Genomic DNA, 18,894 nt, shown 5'->3' with positions numbered 1-18,894 from the left:
CAGATACTTTTCTCAGTGCTCGGGATATATCAGTGAACAAAATAGACAAAACTCCCTGCTTTTGTGGAGTTTACATTCTATAAATTGCATAGTTTGTTAAAATGTATTAAGTATTAAGTGAAAAATAGAGAGGGTAAGTAGGATTGGGAGTGTGGCAGGGAGGGCTGAACTTTTAAATAGGTTGTCAGGGTTACTGAAGAGGAGACATTTCAGCAAAGACTTGAAGGAGGCAGGTGAGTTAGCCATGCAGATATTTAGGAGAAGAGTATTCTAGGCAGAGGAAAGAGCCAATACAAAGGCCCTATGACGGAAGAGTGCCTGGTGTGTTCACAGAACAGCATGGAGGTCAGTATAACTGGAACAATGTGTGATGGAAAGGAGAGTGGTAAGAGACAAAGTCAAAGAGATAATGTGAGAGAGGGAGGACCTTCTTTGCCATTAAAGGTCTTTCTGTGCCATTTAAGACAGGAATAAAGACGCAGACCTACTAGAGAATGGACTTGAGGACACGAGGAGGGGGAAGGGTAAGCTGGGACAAAGTGATAGAGGGACATGGACATATATACACTACCAAATGTAAAATAGCTAGCTAGTGGGAAGCAGCTGCATAGCACAGGGAGATCAGCTTGGTGCTTTGTGACCACTTAGAGGGGTGGGATAGGGAGGGTGGGAGGGAGGAAACACAAGAGGGAGGAGATATGGGAACATATGTATATGTATAACTGATTCACTTTGTTATAAAGCAGAAACTAACACACCATTGTAAAGCAATTATACTCCAATAAAGATGTTTAAAAAAAAAAGGTCTTTCTGTGCCATTAAACAGACTTTGGCCTTTGTTTTGAGTAAAACAGGGAGCCATTAAAGGGTTTTGAATAGAGGAGGGACATAGTCTGACTTAGGTTTTAAAAAGGATCACTCTGCCTGCCCTCTTGAGAATACATTGTAGGGGGCAAGGGTGAAAGAGGAAGACCAATTAGAAGGCTATTGCAATAGTTCAGAAAATGTATTATGGGGGCATAAACTGGGTCATAGCAGTAATTATCACGAAAATTGTAGAATTCTAGTTATATGTTTTAGGGTAGACCCGACAGAGTTTTCTAACAGATTAAATATGGCGTGTGAGGGAAAGAGAGTAGGTAAGGATTACACTTAAGTTTTGGCTGAGTAATTGAAATAATGCAGTTGCCATTATCTGAGATGGAGAAGGATACTAGTGGAGAAGGTTTGGGGGTAAATATTAGGGGTTTTGTTCCGAACATATTAAACTTGAGATGTCTCTTTGACATGTAAGCGGAGATATCAAATAAGCAGTAGGACATGAGTTTGGGGTTCAGAGACAAGCTCTGAGCTAAAAATATAATTTAGAGTATCACTGGCATACTTTTTTTTCAGCCATGAGATTGGATGAGCTCATCAACGGTATGAGTACAGAGAAGAGGTCCAAGGATTGAGTCATGGGGATCTCCAATGGTAAGAAGTCAGCGAGAACAGAAGGTTATCAGCAAAGGAGACTGAAAAGGAATGACCAGCGTGAGAAGGAAAACCAATAGTGTGGTATCCTGGAAGCCAAGTGAAAAAGTATATCAGTGAGTAAGGAGTAATCAACTGGAAGAGAAGTGAGAATTGACCACTGGATTTAGTATTGTGAGGTCATTAGTGTTCTTTTTTTTTAAAAAGGTATGAGAAAGTTTATAGCAACTAGTAACATAAAATAAATACATATTATAATGTGGTATCATTATTGTCTATCAATTTATCAAATATTTTAAAAGCATATTATGTAAATATAATTGTCATGGTCCTTATAAAAGACTTGTTTCCAGGTATGAAAGAGAATACTTGTCTAACTAACTTTATTAGTGCTATAGACATTAGTGTTCTTAAGCAAGCATTTTGATAGAGGGCTGGGGCAAAAGCCCAAATGAAGAAGATTTAAGAGAGAAGAGGAGAAGAACTGGAAACAGTAAAGATTAAGTGCTTTAAGGACTTTTGCTGCTAAGGGGTGTACAGAAATGCAAACTCCCCTTTCTCTCTTAAATTTTGAAATGTTAGAATTCCTTAGCGTGCCCTGCTTGGTCATCCTCCTTCTTGATCTATATAATCTCTCTGGTGGTCATTCTAACACCTTCAAATGACCTAATGTTTCAAGAAGGATGAAGGGGTCACTAGTTCTAAATATAGTAGAGAAATAAAGTAACTTAAGGACTAAAAGGTATCCATTGGATTTAGCCCCTAATACTTCATTGGAAATGCATTAGAACGATGAAAGATTAACTTCCATTTTAATTTCAGCACCTTCCACGTGGAAGTGTTTGGGAGACGGTAAGCTTGGAGTTGGGCTGGAGAGGTGACAGGGATCTGGATGAAATGTTAGGTGGGAGAGAGGGGAAGGAATTGATGGTAAAGATACTGTCTAATGAAGAAACAAGACAGAAGCAGATCAGATGGGTGCATAAAGAGACTGTGAGAGTCCCTAAATCACATGACCTTATTGCTGAGAGGTCACTGAGTGCAAGAGAATATACCAGAGACAGGCAGGAGTAAGTACTGGGGTTTATAATCAAGGCTTCATCAGACACAGTTGGTGGGCTCTGGAGAAGATAAGTCAACATACCAAATGCCTACTCTTCCCATAGCACTTGCTCTTTCTGTTCACCTTTACGAAGTCTTGGGGCTGTTAACAAAAATGGCACTTTTGCCATGCTCTCAGCAGAGAACTAAGGGAGGCTTATCCGTTAGTGTTTTCCCCACCCAAATAACCTGAGCCCCCTTTCAACAAAATTCAAGTTCTAAAAAGGAACTAGAACACTAGTTTACTTTAAGCTGTGTCAGGAGTGTTATATTTTGAATTCAATTCCAAAGCCAGGTTCCTTCCCAGAAGCCACCACTTTACAGGCACTAATTGCCCTGACAGCATTCTTAACACAAAAACAAATAACCAAGGGACTGAGACACCAAAACATTGTGACTTGTGTGGAGAAAAAGCAGAATATTACTTGGATTTGGAGGGAAGAGTGTGCAGCTTTTACAGTGTATGATCTCTTTTACTACTGGCATATCTGGTGGAATTGGAGGAGGTACTATTCCCAGGCCAGGCATCATTGGAGTTATTGGTGGAATTCCAGTCATCATTCCAAGAGCAGGATCAAAGTCTTAAAAAGGAGAGGAAAGAGAGAACAATAAATTACACCAGGCAAGATCAAGTAGAGGCAGAATGCTACCTTATAAGCTTCAAACCAAAGGCCTTTCTAAGACAGAGGCAAAATATTTAAGAAAACATGTTATTAGCATTACCAGGTCTTAAATATTATAATTGTGCATTTTCCTTTTGGGCTAGGCCTGCTTGTTTTTGTTTGCCCAGTGCCTGTTTGTCTCTACCTCTCATTTTGACATCCAAGGCCCTTTGTAATATGACCGCGCCTTGTCCATTGATCTTTCCTTCCACTACTTTCCAACACACACCCTCTGCTCCATTCAGACAAGGCTTCTTGCTGTCCCTTGTAACACTTCCTGTCTTTTTGCAGTATAGCATGGTGTTAAGGGCATACAGTTTTGGGGTTCAGGAAGACCTGGGTCCTACTTCTACCATTTGATTAGCAGGATGAATCTTTTGAACCTCCGTTTTGTCATTTGCAAACCAGGGTTAATTCCGCCTACTTCTATAGGGAGCTATGAGGAATAAACAAAATGATGAACGAAATGCGCCTAGCATAATGCATAGCACAAAAATGCTCAGTAAATAACGATTCTCTGTGCCTTTGTTCCTGTTGTTCTCCCTGCCTGCCTGGAGTCATTCAAGCCTCCCCAGATTCTCCCCATGCTTCAAGGCCTGGCTTAAAGTCCCACCTTTCCAGATAATACTGGTTCATTCTTATCTCTTTATCTAAAAACTGTCCTACACCTGTTGCCACCGAATATTATTTTGCATCATCTTTTGTTTCATTCAGGGGTGCTTCTAGGATGTGTGGGAGCTCCCAAAACATATTTTGTGGGGCTTGTCTAGATACACAATTGATTCACCACAAATCAGCATCAACACTATTCTGGTAGCCCATTCGATACCATGAAAGAAATACCATACCATACAGCTGGAGTGATTTACTTGCCAGGATACTCTCCTGGAACCAAGACTCTGGGAGGACTCCACAGGCACAAGTTCTGAAGCTTCTTGGGGGCACTTACTTGAGTAAATGGATTTGAAGGGTAAAGGATTGAAGAGTGCCTCAAAGGGAGAAATGGGGACTGAGGTCCACATAGGTTCAATTTGAGATTGGGGCTCCTTGCTTAGATGACACTGCAGGCCTTTGTGAATCGTAGGCACTGGAGGGGAACCTAGAAAATTTTGAGAAAGCTGCTTCTTGCCATCAAGACCCACAGAGGAGCTTCTCTGGACTTGGGGCACCTACCCCGATGGCACTATCTACCTGGCCAGTCCTCAGCTCTGGAGAGGGACTTAGAAAATATCTGGACAGTCATTCCAAAGCTCGGGGTCCCTTGATGTGAGGGCCCATGGCAGGGGCCCCGCTTACCTGGGTCGAAAGGTGGTACTGATTTCATTGTTTACATTTTGTCTCTGTAACAAAATGCATGTTCTTTGAGAGAAGGGAGTGCATTCTACTTTATTTCCTCACCTCTCACCCCTGTCCTCTGTTATAGAATGCACAGTGTATTGCAAACAAAGAAAATATTGCATAAGGAGTTCTGATAATGTAGGGGTAGTCATGGTAGCAGTGGCAGGTCCTACTCCCCCAGACTTTACCCTGCTCACCACTCAGGCCCAAGGGACAGTGCCTTTAAGTATGTCCTCAAGGTGGCTCTGAAGCCCCTGGGTGGTTCTCTAAGATGTTGAAGGAGGTGTATCTAAACAATGGGAAGAAACTGCGGTTCATACAGAAGCAGGACTTCAAGTACAATAGGCCCAGAAGGAGAGAGTCTTGTGACTGGGCAGATAGGCAGGTGGGTGGCACATGATCACCTCCCATTGCAAGCCAGTCCAAGAGAGCTAGGGCATTCCCCATCCTCCCACATGCCTGTCATGCTGAGATGCCAAGACCTTGAACATGTTTAGGAAGAAAGAATTTTCTTCTAAGAGGAAATTTTATTTTTCTGAAAACAAATTTACTTTTAGCCCTCATACGTTATCTCACCCAACATGCAAGTATTCACACATGCCTATGTGCGCACACACACACACACTCCTTCCCTCCCTCCCTGTGACTCTCATCTCTCTACTCTCCTCCACATGCTAGTTATATGATCTTGAGGGATGTTTCTTAATATCTGTGTGCCTCCATCTCCTTTTTGGTAAAAGTAGGGATAAATAATGACATTTAGCTCAAAGGATGAAAGGACAGAACAGATATGAAAACCTCTGGCATGATACATGGTGGTCCTGATAGGTAAGTTTCCTTCCTTCCATTCAAAACATGTGTCCACACACTAATACATTCACTTATTCAGGCATTCACTTCCACATCCCAGAAACATTTGTGATAGCCTCCTATATGTCATGCTCTATGCAGGGGGACAGGGCGTCCAGGTCTTTTTTTCCATCTTGGAGAACTTAGGAGCCCTGACACTCTGTGTTCCTATGCTGTAGAATGAGAGCACTGTGGTTAAGAATGCCATTTATGTCTTTGGAAAATTTGATTCCTTGTGTATAAGATTTTGGAAAAATTGTTAACATTATCTCCCCCATTTACAAACTGTTAATTTTCAGTAGGAAAAGATCAGATTAGATTGTGTGCCAACTAAACAATCCCATTTATTTTCCCCCCTACTGAAATGTTTGTCTTCCTTTTATTGTTCTGCCTGCCTCCTCATTGTTATTCATATAGTTCTGTCACTCACAACTCTACCTTACCACAGATTACAGAAACATCAGTTCATTAAACAAGCTCTGCCACTTCGACTGAGAAAGAAATGCCTGTCTCCATGTACTGTCTACTAATAAATGGAGACAAACAAAAAACAAATACACAGGATGAATATAATTCCTGACTGATGTACTCACCACTGTGCTGTTTGGTATGATTACATTAATATTTTATGAAATTCATTTAAAAGCAAGTGTATTCATGACATATGGCTAAAGCCAGAGTAGATAAACTCCCTTTCTTCTTTGCATTCAATATGCCAAGAGTTCCATAGGCTACATGCCTAGCAGGGCTTGCTAGAGGGCAGAATGTACATTGTACATGACATTTCAAGGGCTCCTATCACATTGATTATTTATTTTGTTTATCTTCAACCATTAAGACCAAAGTAGACTTGAATTTCCAATACCAACCAAGAAAATAACCATCTGAAATCATGGGCCTTATACAAGTATTACAGAATCTGAAAAAAATCAAAGAAGTCCAACACTAAAATACACTGGGAATAGAACACCAGAGAAATTCTCTCCCTTCTTCAGGCCCTGTTCTGGCTTGAGGAGTACAGCCAACATGTACAAAGTATTACCACTTATGTTAGGAATTTAAACTTCTGAAGGAGATTTGAAATCATTTTATAAAAGGGTTGTGGAGGGACTTCACTGGTGGCCCAGTGGGTAAGACTCCACGCTCCCAATGCAGGGGTCCAGGGTTTGATCCCTGGTTGGGGAACTAGATCCCACATGCATGCTGCGACTAAGAAGTCCACATGCCGCAACTAAGAGATTGCATGCTGCAACTAAGAAGTCTGCATGCCGCAACTAAAAAAAGAAAGATCCCACATACTGCAACTAAGATCCCGGGTGCCGCAAGTAAGACCCAGCGCAGCCTAAATAAATAAATAAATAAATAAATAAATAAATAAATAAATATTTTTTAAAAGGGTTGTGGAAAAGGCCAGGGTATTCCCCTAAATTCCTTTCACAATAAATACCCTGTTCTGTTTTGCTTTTACCACCATCTCTTCTTCTAATGCCTTTTCCCTACTGCCTTCTTTACTCTTGGCACTGCCATCGATGGAAATGTCATAAGATGTTGGTTTGTAGTCCCTCTTTTGATTCATGTACTTTCCAAACTCCCAGCTTACTGGAAATGCTGCAAATGCTGTTTTTCAGTTGCACCACTTTGCTCCTCTGAGTTGCAGCTCTATTACATCTCTATTATATGATTTTAAGTAATGTTTCAGTGTAGCCTTAAGTCTTCCTGCTGCCTAGCAACTTGCACTTAACTCAACCTAGAGTAGTTATCTAGCAATATTATCATCCTCCATTCTCTGTATACATCTGAGCCAGGGAGCTACAATGGAGGAAAATGTCATTTGTCCAGTCATCCATATGTCTAACCATTTGTATGTCCTTCCGTATTTTGATGCCAGCCCCTCTGCAGGTGTTGGGGTTGAAGGAATAAGATAAAATCCTTGACTTCAGAGTACAGTTTGGGGACAGCCATGCAGACAATTATAATGCTTTATCATCAATTATTATTATCACTATAATTGTTTATTGGGTGCTTCCATTGTGCTAGGGACTGTGCTTAGGCATTTTATATAATCTCATTCCAAAAGACCAGTGGGCTAGGTACTGTTATTATCCTTCATTTTATAGACAAAGAAACTGGGGCTCAGAAGGGTTTAGTTACTTGCCCAAGGTTCCACAGCCAATAACCTAGGCAAGACCTAGGATTCAAATCCAGGTTAGTTTAACTCTAATGCTTTTAACCACTGCACTGCCTCTCAATGTAGTATGGTAACTGTTTTAATGAATTAATTTAATTACAGGTATAAGGTGAAACAGGTATGCTGAAAAACATGGCAGACAAATAACAAAATGCTTCTATATTATTCTTTTTTGCAAGTGTGGCAGATTAAAGGTGGATACGAATTCTTTGTTTCCCCTCCCGTCAAGAGGTGAGGTCTATGCCCCATCCCCTTGAGGATCTGGATGGGCTCTAGAGCCACTTTGACCAATAGAATACAGCAGAAGGGATGCTGTGCCTGTTTTCAGGGCCAGGCCTTAAGAGAGATAAAATTTCCACTCGTCTCTGGGAACACTTGCTATGGGAGCTTCAGTCACAAGGTAACATGTCTGACTACCATGCTGGAGAGACCATGTGGAGAGGGCCTTAGTGTAAATGGAAAGGGAGGGATCCAGCTGAGCCCGGTGTTTTATCTGTCCCTGCCAAGGTGCCATGAGTATGAATAAAGTTGTATTGGAACCTCCAGACTATCCCACCACAGCTGAGGCATCCCAGTTGATACCATGTGGAACAGGTGGATTGCCCATTTGAGTCCTGCTTAAACTCTTTATCCAGAAAAATCTTAAAATATAATAAAGTCATTGTGTCTTAAGCCACTAAGTTATAATGTGTTTGTCATACAGCAATAGGTAAGCAGAATATGCAGCACGTCTGAGGAGTGGGGTGTGATTGGTTAATAGAGTTAGCTATTTTCAAGTAATTAAAATAGAAAGTACACTAAGCACCTAACTAGACTGACATTATTTTTCTGATTATTGAAAAGGTGCTTTGGGATCCAGCAGGGCCCCACAGCCACTGCCTTTGAGCAATTGTTGTCACTGTACTATTGCTGTGTAGAAGGACCAGTTGGAACAATGCCAGATGACAACACACTACCAGATGTACAAAGATTACAGATGTCTACAAAACACTAGAAACCTTAGAGGTTGCCCATCTTTGATGCCTGACAAAGACACCACATATGCCAATTTTATGGTTCAACCCTTGATATTTTCTGGCAGGCCAGTTCATGATGGCTTTCTTCCTATAGACAGCAACATCTACTTTTGTGGCAGGGGAAGAGGATGCTGTCCATAATACTACTGTCCATTGATCAGGTGTATATGAATTTCCAGGTTTTATACACATCATCTCATTTGAACTTCAGAACAATCCTAAGGGATGACCAATATTATTATTCCCTATTTTACAGATGAGGAAATTGAAACTTACAGAGATAACACAGTAAGGCCACACAGTAGGTGGCTTTTACTAGTAATGCTCTCAATCACTAGTCTACTCTGCTTCTCACAAAGTCCATGGGTCCACAGGAAAAAAAGATACTTCTTGTCAGACTAAGCTCTGTTATCTACCTACTCAACCTGTAGAGTCCTTCAAATGTTCCTGTTCAAAAGGCTACCATAGGGTTGCTTATCTCTACAGCCAGAACTTCCTGTTGAGATATTCAATATATGTGTTGTCACAGCATTAGATAATTTAGAGCCCTCTGTTCTAAATCTGAAGTCTCAACTTTGACTCACAGAAGTTGGAATTGTGGCAATGTATGAACTGGAGATAGGCAGATATAGGAGCTAACATATTTACTATCCTGCTTGCCTTTTCAAAACTGGACCTGGTTCTGGCTGGCTGGAGTCCTCTTCATACACTCAGAAAGCCTCTGCTTACACTTAGTGACTTCTCCCCACCCAAGTCCCCCCCCCCCCACAGGTCCATTAAAGGCATTTCCAATCTCTTAGGTATTCCAGAGACCCTTGATCACCAGGAGGTAGTTTGTATTCACAGTAAAACCACTGAAATGCAACTATGGATTAGTCTAAAATAAATGTTCCAAATAGGATCTAATTATACATGCATAATTAAGCTATTTTATAGAAAATTATGATTCCAATTCAGGTATACATTTCTGGTACGTTATTGCCATTTCTTTAGAGTTCTTACAAAATTCATTGGAAAATTAAGAATTATGCCTGGGTATTGAGAAATTTTAACTCACTACAGTCCTGGCTGCCTCCTCTCTACACAGATTCTTGAAAAGACTTTTCAGGCAGCCAACCTGAAGAGGGAACACAGATTTCTAAGGAGAGCTTGGCTGAGCTGTGAGATGACCTTGAACTTACCACAAGCCCTCTTGGAAATAGAACACAAGTTTCTAAATTTTTGCACAATGACTCTCAAATTCTACCAAAATCTGTCTTGCTTCTCCAGAAGATCATCAAAACCCTTGTTTCAGGTCAGCTGGAAAGTTGGGGTAGGGCCTGGTTCATGTACAATGACAAATGAGGCAGCAAGCTGGGCTTGGGCGGGTTATGTGGCATAATTTCAGCTCATAAAGACTTTCCCTAATAAATATCAACTTTGATCCCAAATTTCAACCAATGAAGCTTTATTTCATTAGTTTAAGTTTTTGCAAATATCTATATATCTAGTCCACCTTCCCCCTATTCCTTCCTATTTTGTTCTTTGTGTTCTTGCCTTGTTACAACATTTGACAGATTCAGGGTCATGCCCCTGACTCTCATCTAGGGATGCTGTGAACACCTTTGGAAAGGCATTAGGGAGGACATTTCACACTACATCTTTGGTTCCTAGATTTCTGGATTTTAGAGATGAATAAAATATATATATATATATATATATATATATATATATATATATACACACATATATATATATACACATATATATATTTAAGGTTGCCAACCTCTTAATTTGCTAAGAAAAGACATGGAAAAAAGTAACAAAAATTAACCACGTACCATTCATGCAATTCATAAAAGACAGAACATTTCAAAACCAAAAATATATGAAATCTATAATCTCCGAATAAAGAACAGTCCTTTCAATTGAGCAAATTTAGCTTCATGAAAAACTCACTATATTCTTAGTTTCTACATTTTGCAGTGGATGAGAGAAAGCAATATCAACTGGTCCTGGGCTCCAGCCCAGTGTTTGGAGATGACTCAACTACCTCACTTAGTGTGCACCCTTATGTATGAAGATCCCTATGAAAAAAGTCTTTCAGAGCTAAAGTGTCAAACACACACAAGTGTTAAGGGCCATGAAAAGTTTGATTTCTCCTGAGGACTGGTATATTTTCTCTTCAGGGAAAATGCAAATTATATAACTGATCAGGTTTCCCTTTTTGTTTTGGCCCTCTGGTCACAAGTGCAGTTCACCTTTAGAAACTGGGTGGGATCCTATGACCTACATATCTGAATTCTAATTAACCTCCCTACCGGGGCTTCCCCTTCTATTTCTCATTTATATTTTCCCAGATGATGGTTTATTTTACTTGTAATTTTTCTCTTTTACTGTAATCTTTCTTATAAGCTGCCTCAAATATTTTGTGAAATGGGGTGATGTAAATCAGCTCAGTATTTAACCATTTTCCCCACACTGTATAGTCTTGCATACCTTCTGGTCGTTGGTGGACCACTTCCTCTGCTTAGGCTGTTCTTAGTTCCTTTCTTCCACCTGACACTTTCTTATAAATCCCTGGACACTGAGCTCAAATGTTGCCACTTCTGTCAACCTTCCCTGATCACCACTACCCACCTAGTACCCCCTCCATCCTACCCTGGCTAAAACAATACTTTTCTACATGTATCTACTATGCCACTTGCTACATTGTAGTGTAGTGATATGGACTTTGCTGCCTCTGCCACTGGATTCTGAGCTTGAAGGCCCATTTGGTATCCCCTTGACCTAGCTCAATATATTTTAATTCATGGATGGGTGAATAAAAGCACAAATGAACAAAATGTTTAGGAAGCCTTTGAGTGCTGAGGGTCAAGAGGCAGCTCAAATGAGAACAGGTTTTATTAGGGATAAAATATGGGGGGTTCTAGAAGTACTCTAGTCACTATGAGGGAAGGAATCTTTCTCTTTTTTTGTTCACTGATTTATCCCCAGGGATCCTTGCAGTATCTTGCTTACAGCAGGCCTCAGTAAATATTCCTTGTATGAATGAATGAATAAACCATCTCACTCTACTGGACTCTTCATAATAGTTTCCATGGGGGAATCCTGAGAGTCCCATCACTTGGTAGGAGTCAAGCTTGATTTGGAGAGACATTAGTTCTATTTGGTAGAGTGGTTTATATATCATTGGCTCTTGGTGAAGTGTCCACCATGATAATGAACAGTGCTCTCCTTTTTCAGGATCTCAACATTATCTGCCACTGAAAGCGTATTCTATTTGTGAAAGATATTAAAGTAATAGAAACCCAAGTCCAGGCCTCCTTGAGGAGCTTGAAGAACAGTGGCCTATCATGTGTCACACACCTTCATTCTTTCTTTCTGTTCTCATCAGAGTTTGCCTGCTGCGTCCAGTGACTGCCTCCTTAAGAATGACAATTCTCATAGATGGGCAGCGTCTTGCTCTGGGAATAAGGGCCATGAGTCATATTTTCCAACATCTCTCATTATGGAGGAGGCATAGTCAATACAGTGGAGACACCATAATGAGGGACACTTCTTTTTTGGGACTTCACAGGCTCCACACTTGGATGATAAGGATATTTTAATTTAGGGGAAAATAAAGGAAGCAGCACACAGTATTCAGTGAGTACCCTTTAATTGGTCCATTCTTGGATTAATCTGGGATGATGGGCAGAACAATGCTCCAAAGACGGCCTGACTCTTTTTGGTGCCTCCCTTCATGTGAAAACTAACATTAGTCTTATTTGACGAGCTTGGAGAAGCAAATAATCTTTCAGGAAAGACAGGTGCCGGCCAGAGGGGACCTTCAAATCTGCCATCACTGTGGATTAACTTTATTGAACAGCAGCTGTACAAAAAACACCATGTTAGGTGAAAGGGAGCTCTACACCAAACCCCAGAGATGGCCAGTCTCTGCTCCACGCTCAATGAATATAATAAGCTAGACACTGCCCAGGTGACAAGTATGTGTCCAAGAGATTCAGCATCCATGACAGTATGGATTTGAGCTCTCTGGGGGAAGTCAAGGAAGCTTATGTATCATTTGTTTTTCATCAATGCCAAAAGCCTTTTCTGTTGTCACAGATAGGCCAGATGAGACAGGACAAAGAAAAACTCTGCTGGCTAAGAAGGAAACCTTCTAAGGGGTAGAAAAGTAGCTAAATTACTAAGCCATCAATGGGTGACCTCAGGAAACAGTTCCACGTGGCTCCTTTGCTTCCTTTTCCATTTTAAGGAATTTGGGGCAGTAGGAAGAGGACTAGGGGGATGTTTTATCCCATTCAGTTAAAACATTACATAAAAAGGTGGCAGGCCCCCTGTTTCCCAGACTCTAGCAAGAAGAATGGTAAGCAGCATTGGCATGTGGCGCCAACTTTCTGCTTCTCTGGACATCCCCCACCAGATATACAGGGAGCAGTCACCAGCATTGTCAGACACACACTGTTCTCTTCACCTGCCATTGTCCAGTGCTTCTCCAGGGAAAAATTTGCCCCTGCATTCATTATACTTCATTGTTGTTAAGAATAGAAATAAGCCATAATTCAACTTTTTGTGAGCCATATATCAGATGGGAACTTGAAATAATAATAATCATAGCTGAGTTCACTGAGGAATTACTGTGAGTCAGGCATCATTCTAAGACTTTACATGCATTAACTCATTAATCCTCATAACAATGCTATATCATAGGTGCTATTATCTCTGTTTTACAAATGAAGAAACTGAGGCATAGAGAGGTTAAGTAAATTGCCAAAGGTTACACAGCTATTTAATGGCAGAGCAGGGATTTATTTGAACCCAGGCAGTCTATATCCAGAACCCACGTTCTAATCTGATGAGTAAATTGCTTCCCTAAAATAATATGGAGAGGAGAAAAATCATTTCACATACAACTGAAGTGATTTTACACATAGCTTCACAAAGTATGTCTCAGCCTAGTGCTATTGCCCTGTATACTTTTTTTTTTTTTTTTTGGCGGTACGCGGGCCTCTCACTGCTGTGGCCTCTCCCGTTGCGGAGCACAGGCTCCGGATGCGCAGGCTCAGCGGCCATGGCTCACGGGCCTAGCCGCTCCGCAGCACGTGGGATCTTCGTGGAACGGGGCACGAACCCGTGTCCCCTGTATCGGCAGACGGACTCTCAACCACTGCGCCACCAGGGAAGCCCTGCCCTGTATACTTTTTTTTTTTTTTTTTTTTTTGCGGTATGTGGGCTTCTCACTGTTGTGGCCTCTCCCGTTGCGGAGCACAGGCTCCGGACGCGCAGGCCCAGCGGCCATGGCTCACGGGCCCAGCCACTCCGTGGCATGTGGGATCCTCCCAGATCGGGGCACGAACCCGTGTCCCCTGCATCGGCAGGCGGACCCTCAACCACTGCGCCACCAGGGAAGCCCCGCCCTGTATACTTTTAAGAGAACTAAATATCAGTATTTCTAAGACCAGGTTTCCAAAAATCCAAGTAACTTTCCTTGGAGCATAGCTAAATGATCCCTGAGTCACAAGGTTGAAGGGGACCATGAGAAGCCATTTCTTCATAGTCCTTAAGAAAACAAGAGGGAGGCAAAGGGGCTTGAAGTAGAAATTAAAATCACTCTTGAGGTTTCAAATGTCTAGTTGGGGTGGATGTGATTAGCGCTGACACTGGCTGCCTAGTACCCAAGTACTTTCAATCTAAATGGCAGCTTAGCAGCTATTTGAAGGAAGTATGTTAGTATTTCCTTTATCTTAAATAACATGTAATATGACTAATAGCAATAATAATGGCACCAGTTAACCTTCATTGAGTGCTTATTATATACCAAGCGTTGTGCTAAGTATATTATTTAACATTCACAGCAATCCTATGAGGTAGACACTATAACCATCCCCATTTCACAGATGAGAAAACTGAGGTACAGATAGGTCAAGTAACTTGCTCAAGGTCACATAACTAGCAAGTGGCAGAGCCAGGATTTAACCCGAGCAGTTTGTCTTTGAGGCCTGTACTAAGCAAGGTACTGTCTCTGCAGAAATAGCCCTCTGAGCTACTGTTATGAAAACCTACCCCAATTTTCTAGGCCTAATATTGACCCCAGCACAGCTTTGGGCCTGTAATGATGGCATGGATGATTTTTTACTCTCAATGTTAGGCCTTTTTTTGTTCCACATTATAGATGGGTGGCAAAGCACTGAAGATTACTTTGTGAGCATAGAGTTATGTTTAAATGTGGTAGTTTACAAATAATCTAAGCTATCATTTAGTCCTCTTAGTATCAGAGTAGGTCTGGCCTCAAGATTTTTTCTGGGACATATACCCATAAGGTTCAGTCTTCCATAAATTGGTAATATTTAAGCCAAATCAGATAATCTAGTCACTCTAGACTATAAGGGATAGTCTAGAGTGATTGTGATTGTGATTCAGGACCACTCTATATAAAGCTATAAAATAATATATAAGATTTTAGTTTAAATTCTATTATAATAAAATAATGAAGAAAAATGAAATAAAAAAATACCCCCTTTGGAAATGTTTATGAGAAATATATTAATAATAATTTTTAAAGTATTTTAATAGCCAACATTTTTTTTTTTTTTTTTTTGCGGTACGCAGGCCTCTCACTGTTGTGGCCTCTCCCGTTGCGGGGCACAGGCTCCAGATGCGCAGGCTCAGTGGCCATGGCTCACGGGCCCAGCCGCTCCGCGGCATGTGGGATCTTCCCGGACTGGGGCACGGACCCGCGTCCCCTGCATCGGCAGGCGGACTCTCAACCAGTGTGCCACCAGGGAAGCCCCAATAGCCAACATTCTTGAGCACTAACTATGTGCCAGGAATTGTACTAAGCACAATTTAATTATCACAACAACCCTAAGTGGCATCACTCTAGATCTGTTTCTCAACTTTAATGTGCTTATGAATCACATGAGGATCATGTTAAAATGCAGCTTTGATTCAGTAGGTCTGGGCTGTGGCCTGAGATTCTGGGATTCTTAACAGCTCCCAGGTTATGCAGACCACACTTGAGTAGCAAGGTCCTAGATTGGCCTAGATTGCCTTGGTCCTGTCATGCTTTTAAGTAGGATAACAATTAAGTGAATCTGGGAGATTAATGTTTAGGATGTTTAAAAAGCACCCCAGGCTTCCTAATATGGCATTCCCTAATGTCTTCATAAACCCATTTTTTGATCAAATTTATAATTATTTTATAACATTTATATCATTATTCATGATTTTATATTTGCAAATTTGCCGACTTGCTAAAATTTCTTTGTAACCCCCCAAATCAATACTCACAGTACTTTCATGGTCATTTAAGGTCATATGCAGAGTGATAAAAAATTTGAGTTGCCCAAGGCACATTCACAAACCTATTTTTATGGTTAATGGCTCTGACAGTCCAGGAAGCTTTTCTGTGTCTAAACTAAGCCCTTGAGATGACATGGCATTTTTCTTCTGATTTTATCTTTAGTGGAGATGGAGTTAGTATACCATGCCCATTCTCTTACAGGTTACTTTGTTCTAAAAAATATGAACAGTTATTGAATGTTAACAATAGTCTTTGGGATGTTCCCCGCTATCTCCTGTCCTTCCCTCTAGGAACCTAAGATTTTTGGGATATCTAAGTCAGTTCTCATTCTAGCTCCATGTTTATTTGCTTCCTCTAAGAAATGTATAAAATTAGACAAACTTTGTAATTCTTTGCCAAATCCTGCTGTACTTTTATTGCAATGAGTTAAATATTCAGTGACCATATCCTGCATCAGATATACCCCCAGCTTGCCCATAGTGCAATAGGGAGTATACTAGTAACTACAGGCCACCCAGCCTATAAAGCTCATATTACAAAAATGCACACTCTAGGCAGAACCTGATAAATGTCAACTTCAAAATAAGTTGTGTCATATTGTTATATTTATGTCCATATGGTCAGTAAAAAGAAACACTTGTGAGGTGATTAAAAATAGCATACCAGGTAAAATTGGTTGTCCAGCAATTCCCAGCGGTGCCATTCCAAGATTATTCATTGCTGTGGCCCATGCAGTCGGATCAGACATAGGTAGTGTCATTGCAGTGGAATCCACATTCAGAGTTCTACTATTATCAGCTAAGAAGAAATGACAAGCAAAATAATTTGTTGTATTAAGGTTTCAGTATCTAGTTCACTTATCAATGTAAACTCTGGCAACTCTTTACAGAAATGGACTGATGGACAATTGGTGGACACAGCCTTAATTTCAGCTCTTTACAAGGGTTAAAACAATACAGCTCGAACTGGCAGGAAGTTATAGAATTTGGAAGCCCTTTACCAGATGGTATTTTAGTGTTTCTTTCTCTCTCTCCCTCTCTCTCTCACCCCACTCCCCTCCCTCCCTCCCCCCTCCCTTCTTTCTTTCTTTCCTCCCTCCCTCCCTCCCTTTCTTTCCTTCCTCCTTGTTTTAAAGTCAATGAAAACTATTTTTTAGAGTAGTTTTGGGTTCACAGCAAAATTGAGGGGAAAGTACAGAGATTCCACATACACACCCACCCCCCCACATGCATAGGCTCCCCTATTTTCAACATCTCTCACCAGAGTGGTTCATTTGTTACAACTGATGAACCTACACTGATGCATCATAATCATCGAAAAGCCATAGTTTACATTAGGTTTCACTTTGGTGTTTTACATTCTACACGTTTTGAAAAATGTATAGTGACATGTATCCATCATTGTGGTATCATATAGAGTATTTTCACTGCCCTAAAATTCCTTTGTGCTCTACTTATTCATCCTTCTCCCCTCCCCCAACCCCAGCAACCACTGATATTTTACTGTCTCCATAGTTTTGCCTTTTCTAGACTGTCATATAGTTGGAATCATACAGTATGCAGCCTTTTCAGATCGGCCTTTTTCACTTAGTCATATACATTTAAGTTTCCTCCATGTCTTTTCATGGCTCCATAGCTCATTCCTTTTTTTCTGCTGAATAATACTCCATTGTGTGGATATACCACACTTTATCTTTTCACGTACTGAAGGGCATTGTGGTTACTTCAAAGTTTTGGCAATTATGAATAAAACTGCTATAAACATTTCTGTGCACATTTTATGTGAACATAAGTTTTCACTTCCTCTGGGTAAATACCAAGGACTGCAATCACTGGATTGTATGGTAAGAGCATATTTAGTTTTGTAAGAAGCCGTCAACCTGTCCTCCAAAGTGGCTGTACCATTTTGCATTCCCACCTCCAATAAATGAGAGCTCCTGTTGATCCACATCCTCATCAGTATTTAATGTTGTCAGTGTTCTTCTGGATTTTGGTCATTCTAATAGGTTTGTAGTGGTATTTCATTGTTGTTTTAATTTGCATTGCCCTGATGACATATGATGTGGAGCATCTTCTCATATGCTTATTTACCATCCATATATCTTCTTTGGTGAGGTGTCTATTGGTCACTGGCCCATTTTTCAATCAGGTTGTTTGTTTTACTATTGTTGAGTCTTAAGAGTTCTCTGTGTATTTTAGGTAACAGTCCCTTATCAGATGTGTATTTTGTAAATATTTTCTTCAAGTCTATGGCTTGTCTGCTCATTCTCTTGACATTGTCTTTCACAAAGTTTTAAAATTTTAATGAAGTCTAGTTTACCAATAATTTCTTTCATGGATCATAACTTTGGTGTTATATTTAAAAAGTTATTGCCATATCCAAAGTCATCTAGGTTTTCTCTTATGTTGTCTTTTACGAGTTTTATAGTTTTGTATTTCACATTTAGGTCTATGATCCATTTTGAGCTAATTTTTTTTTTTTTTTTTTTTTTTTTGCGGTACGTGGGCCTCTCACTGCCGTGGCCTCTCCCATTGCGGAGCACAGCCTCCGGACATGCAGGCTCAGCAGCCATGGCTCACGGGCCCAGCCACTCCGCGGCATGTGGGATCTTCCCGGACCGGGGCACGAACCTGTGTCCCCTGCATCGGCAGGCGGACTCTCTACCACTGCACCACCAGGGAAGCCCTGAGCTAATTTTTTGATGGGTATAAAATCTGTGTCTAGATTCTTTTTTTTTGCATGTGGATGTCCAGTTGTTCCAGCACATTTGTTGAAGAGACTGTCTTTGCCCCATTGTATTGCCTTTGCTCCTTCGTCAAAGATCTGTTGACTCTATTTATGTGGGTCTATTTATGGGCTCTCTCTTCTGTTCCACTGATCTATTTGTCTATTGTTTCACCAGTACCACACTGTCTTGATTACTATAGCTTTACAGTCAGTCTTCAAGTTGGGAGGCATCAGTCTTCCAACTTTGTTCTT

The 18,894-nt window shown here is 40.8% G+C and overlaps 1 protein-coding gene across 12 annotated transcripts in view; it reads right to left on the bottom strand.

The window, feature by feature from the left end:
- The window catches only part of ENOX2 (ecto-NOX disulfide-thiol exchanger 2), a 283,553-nt gene that overhangs the window by 58,998 nt on the left and 205,661 nt on the right, over positions 1-18,894 (bottom strand). For 10 of the 12 annotated variants that reach the window (XM_081222405.1, XM_081222406.1, XM_081222414.1 and 7 more), the window contains 2 exons: positions 16,579-16,713; positions 3,000-3,155 (listed from right to left, as the gene is read on the bottom strand). In XM_081222405.1, coding sequence (XP_081078531.1) covers positions 3,000-3,155; positions 16,579-16,675 — 253 coding nt within the window. In that variant the 5' untranslated portion in view covers positions 16,676-16,713. The remainder of the gene's footprint in view (positions 1-2,999; positions 3,156-16,578; positions 16,714-18,894) is intronic. The other 2 variants (XM_081222411.1, XM_081222413.1) reach the window with 2 other exon arrangements.

This window comes from Mesoplodon bidens (genome assembly GCF_964165515.1).
Source record: "Mesoplodon bidens genome assembly, chromosome: X".
In the NCBI taxonomy this organism is placed as follows: Eukaryota; Metazoa; Chordata; class Mammalia; order Artiodactyla; family Ziphiidae; genus Mesoplodon; species Mesoplodon bidens.
Note: the sequence above shows the minus strand (reverse complement) of the source record. Positions and strands in the feature narration are given on the sequence as shown.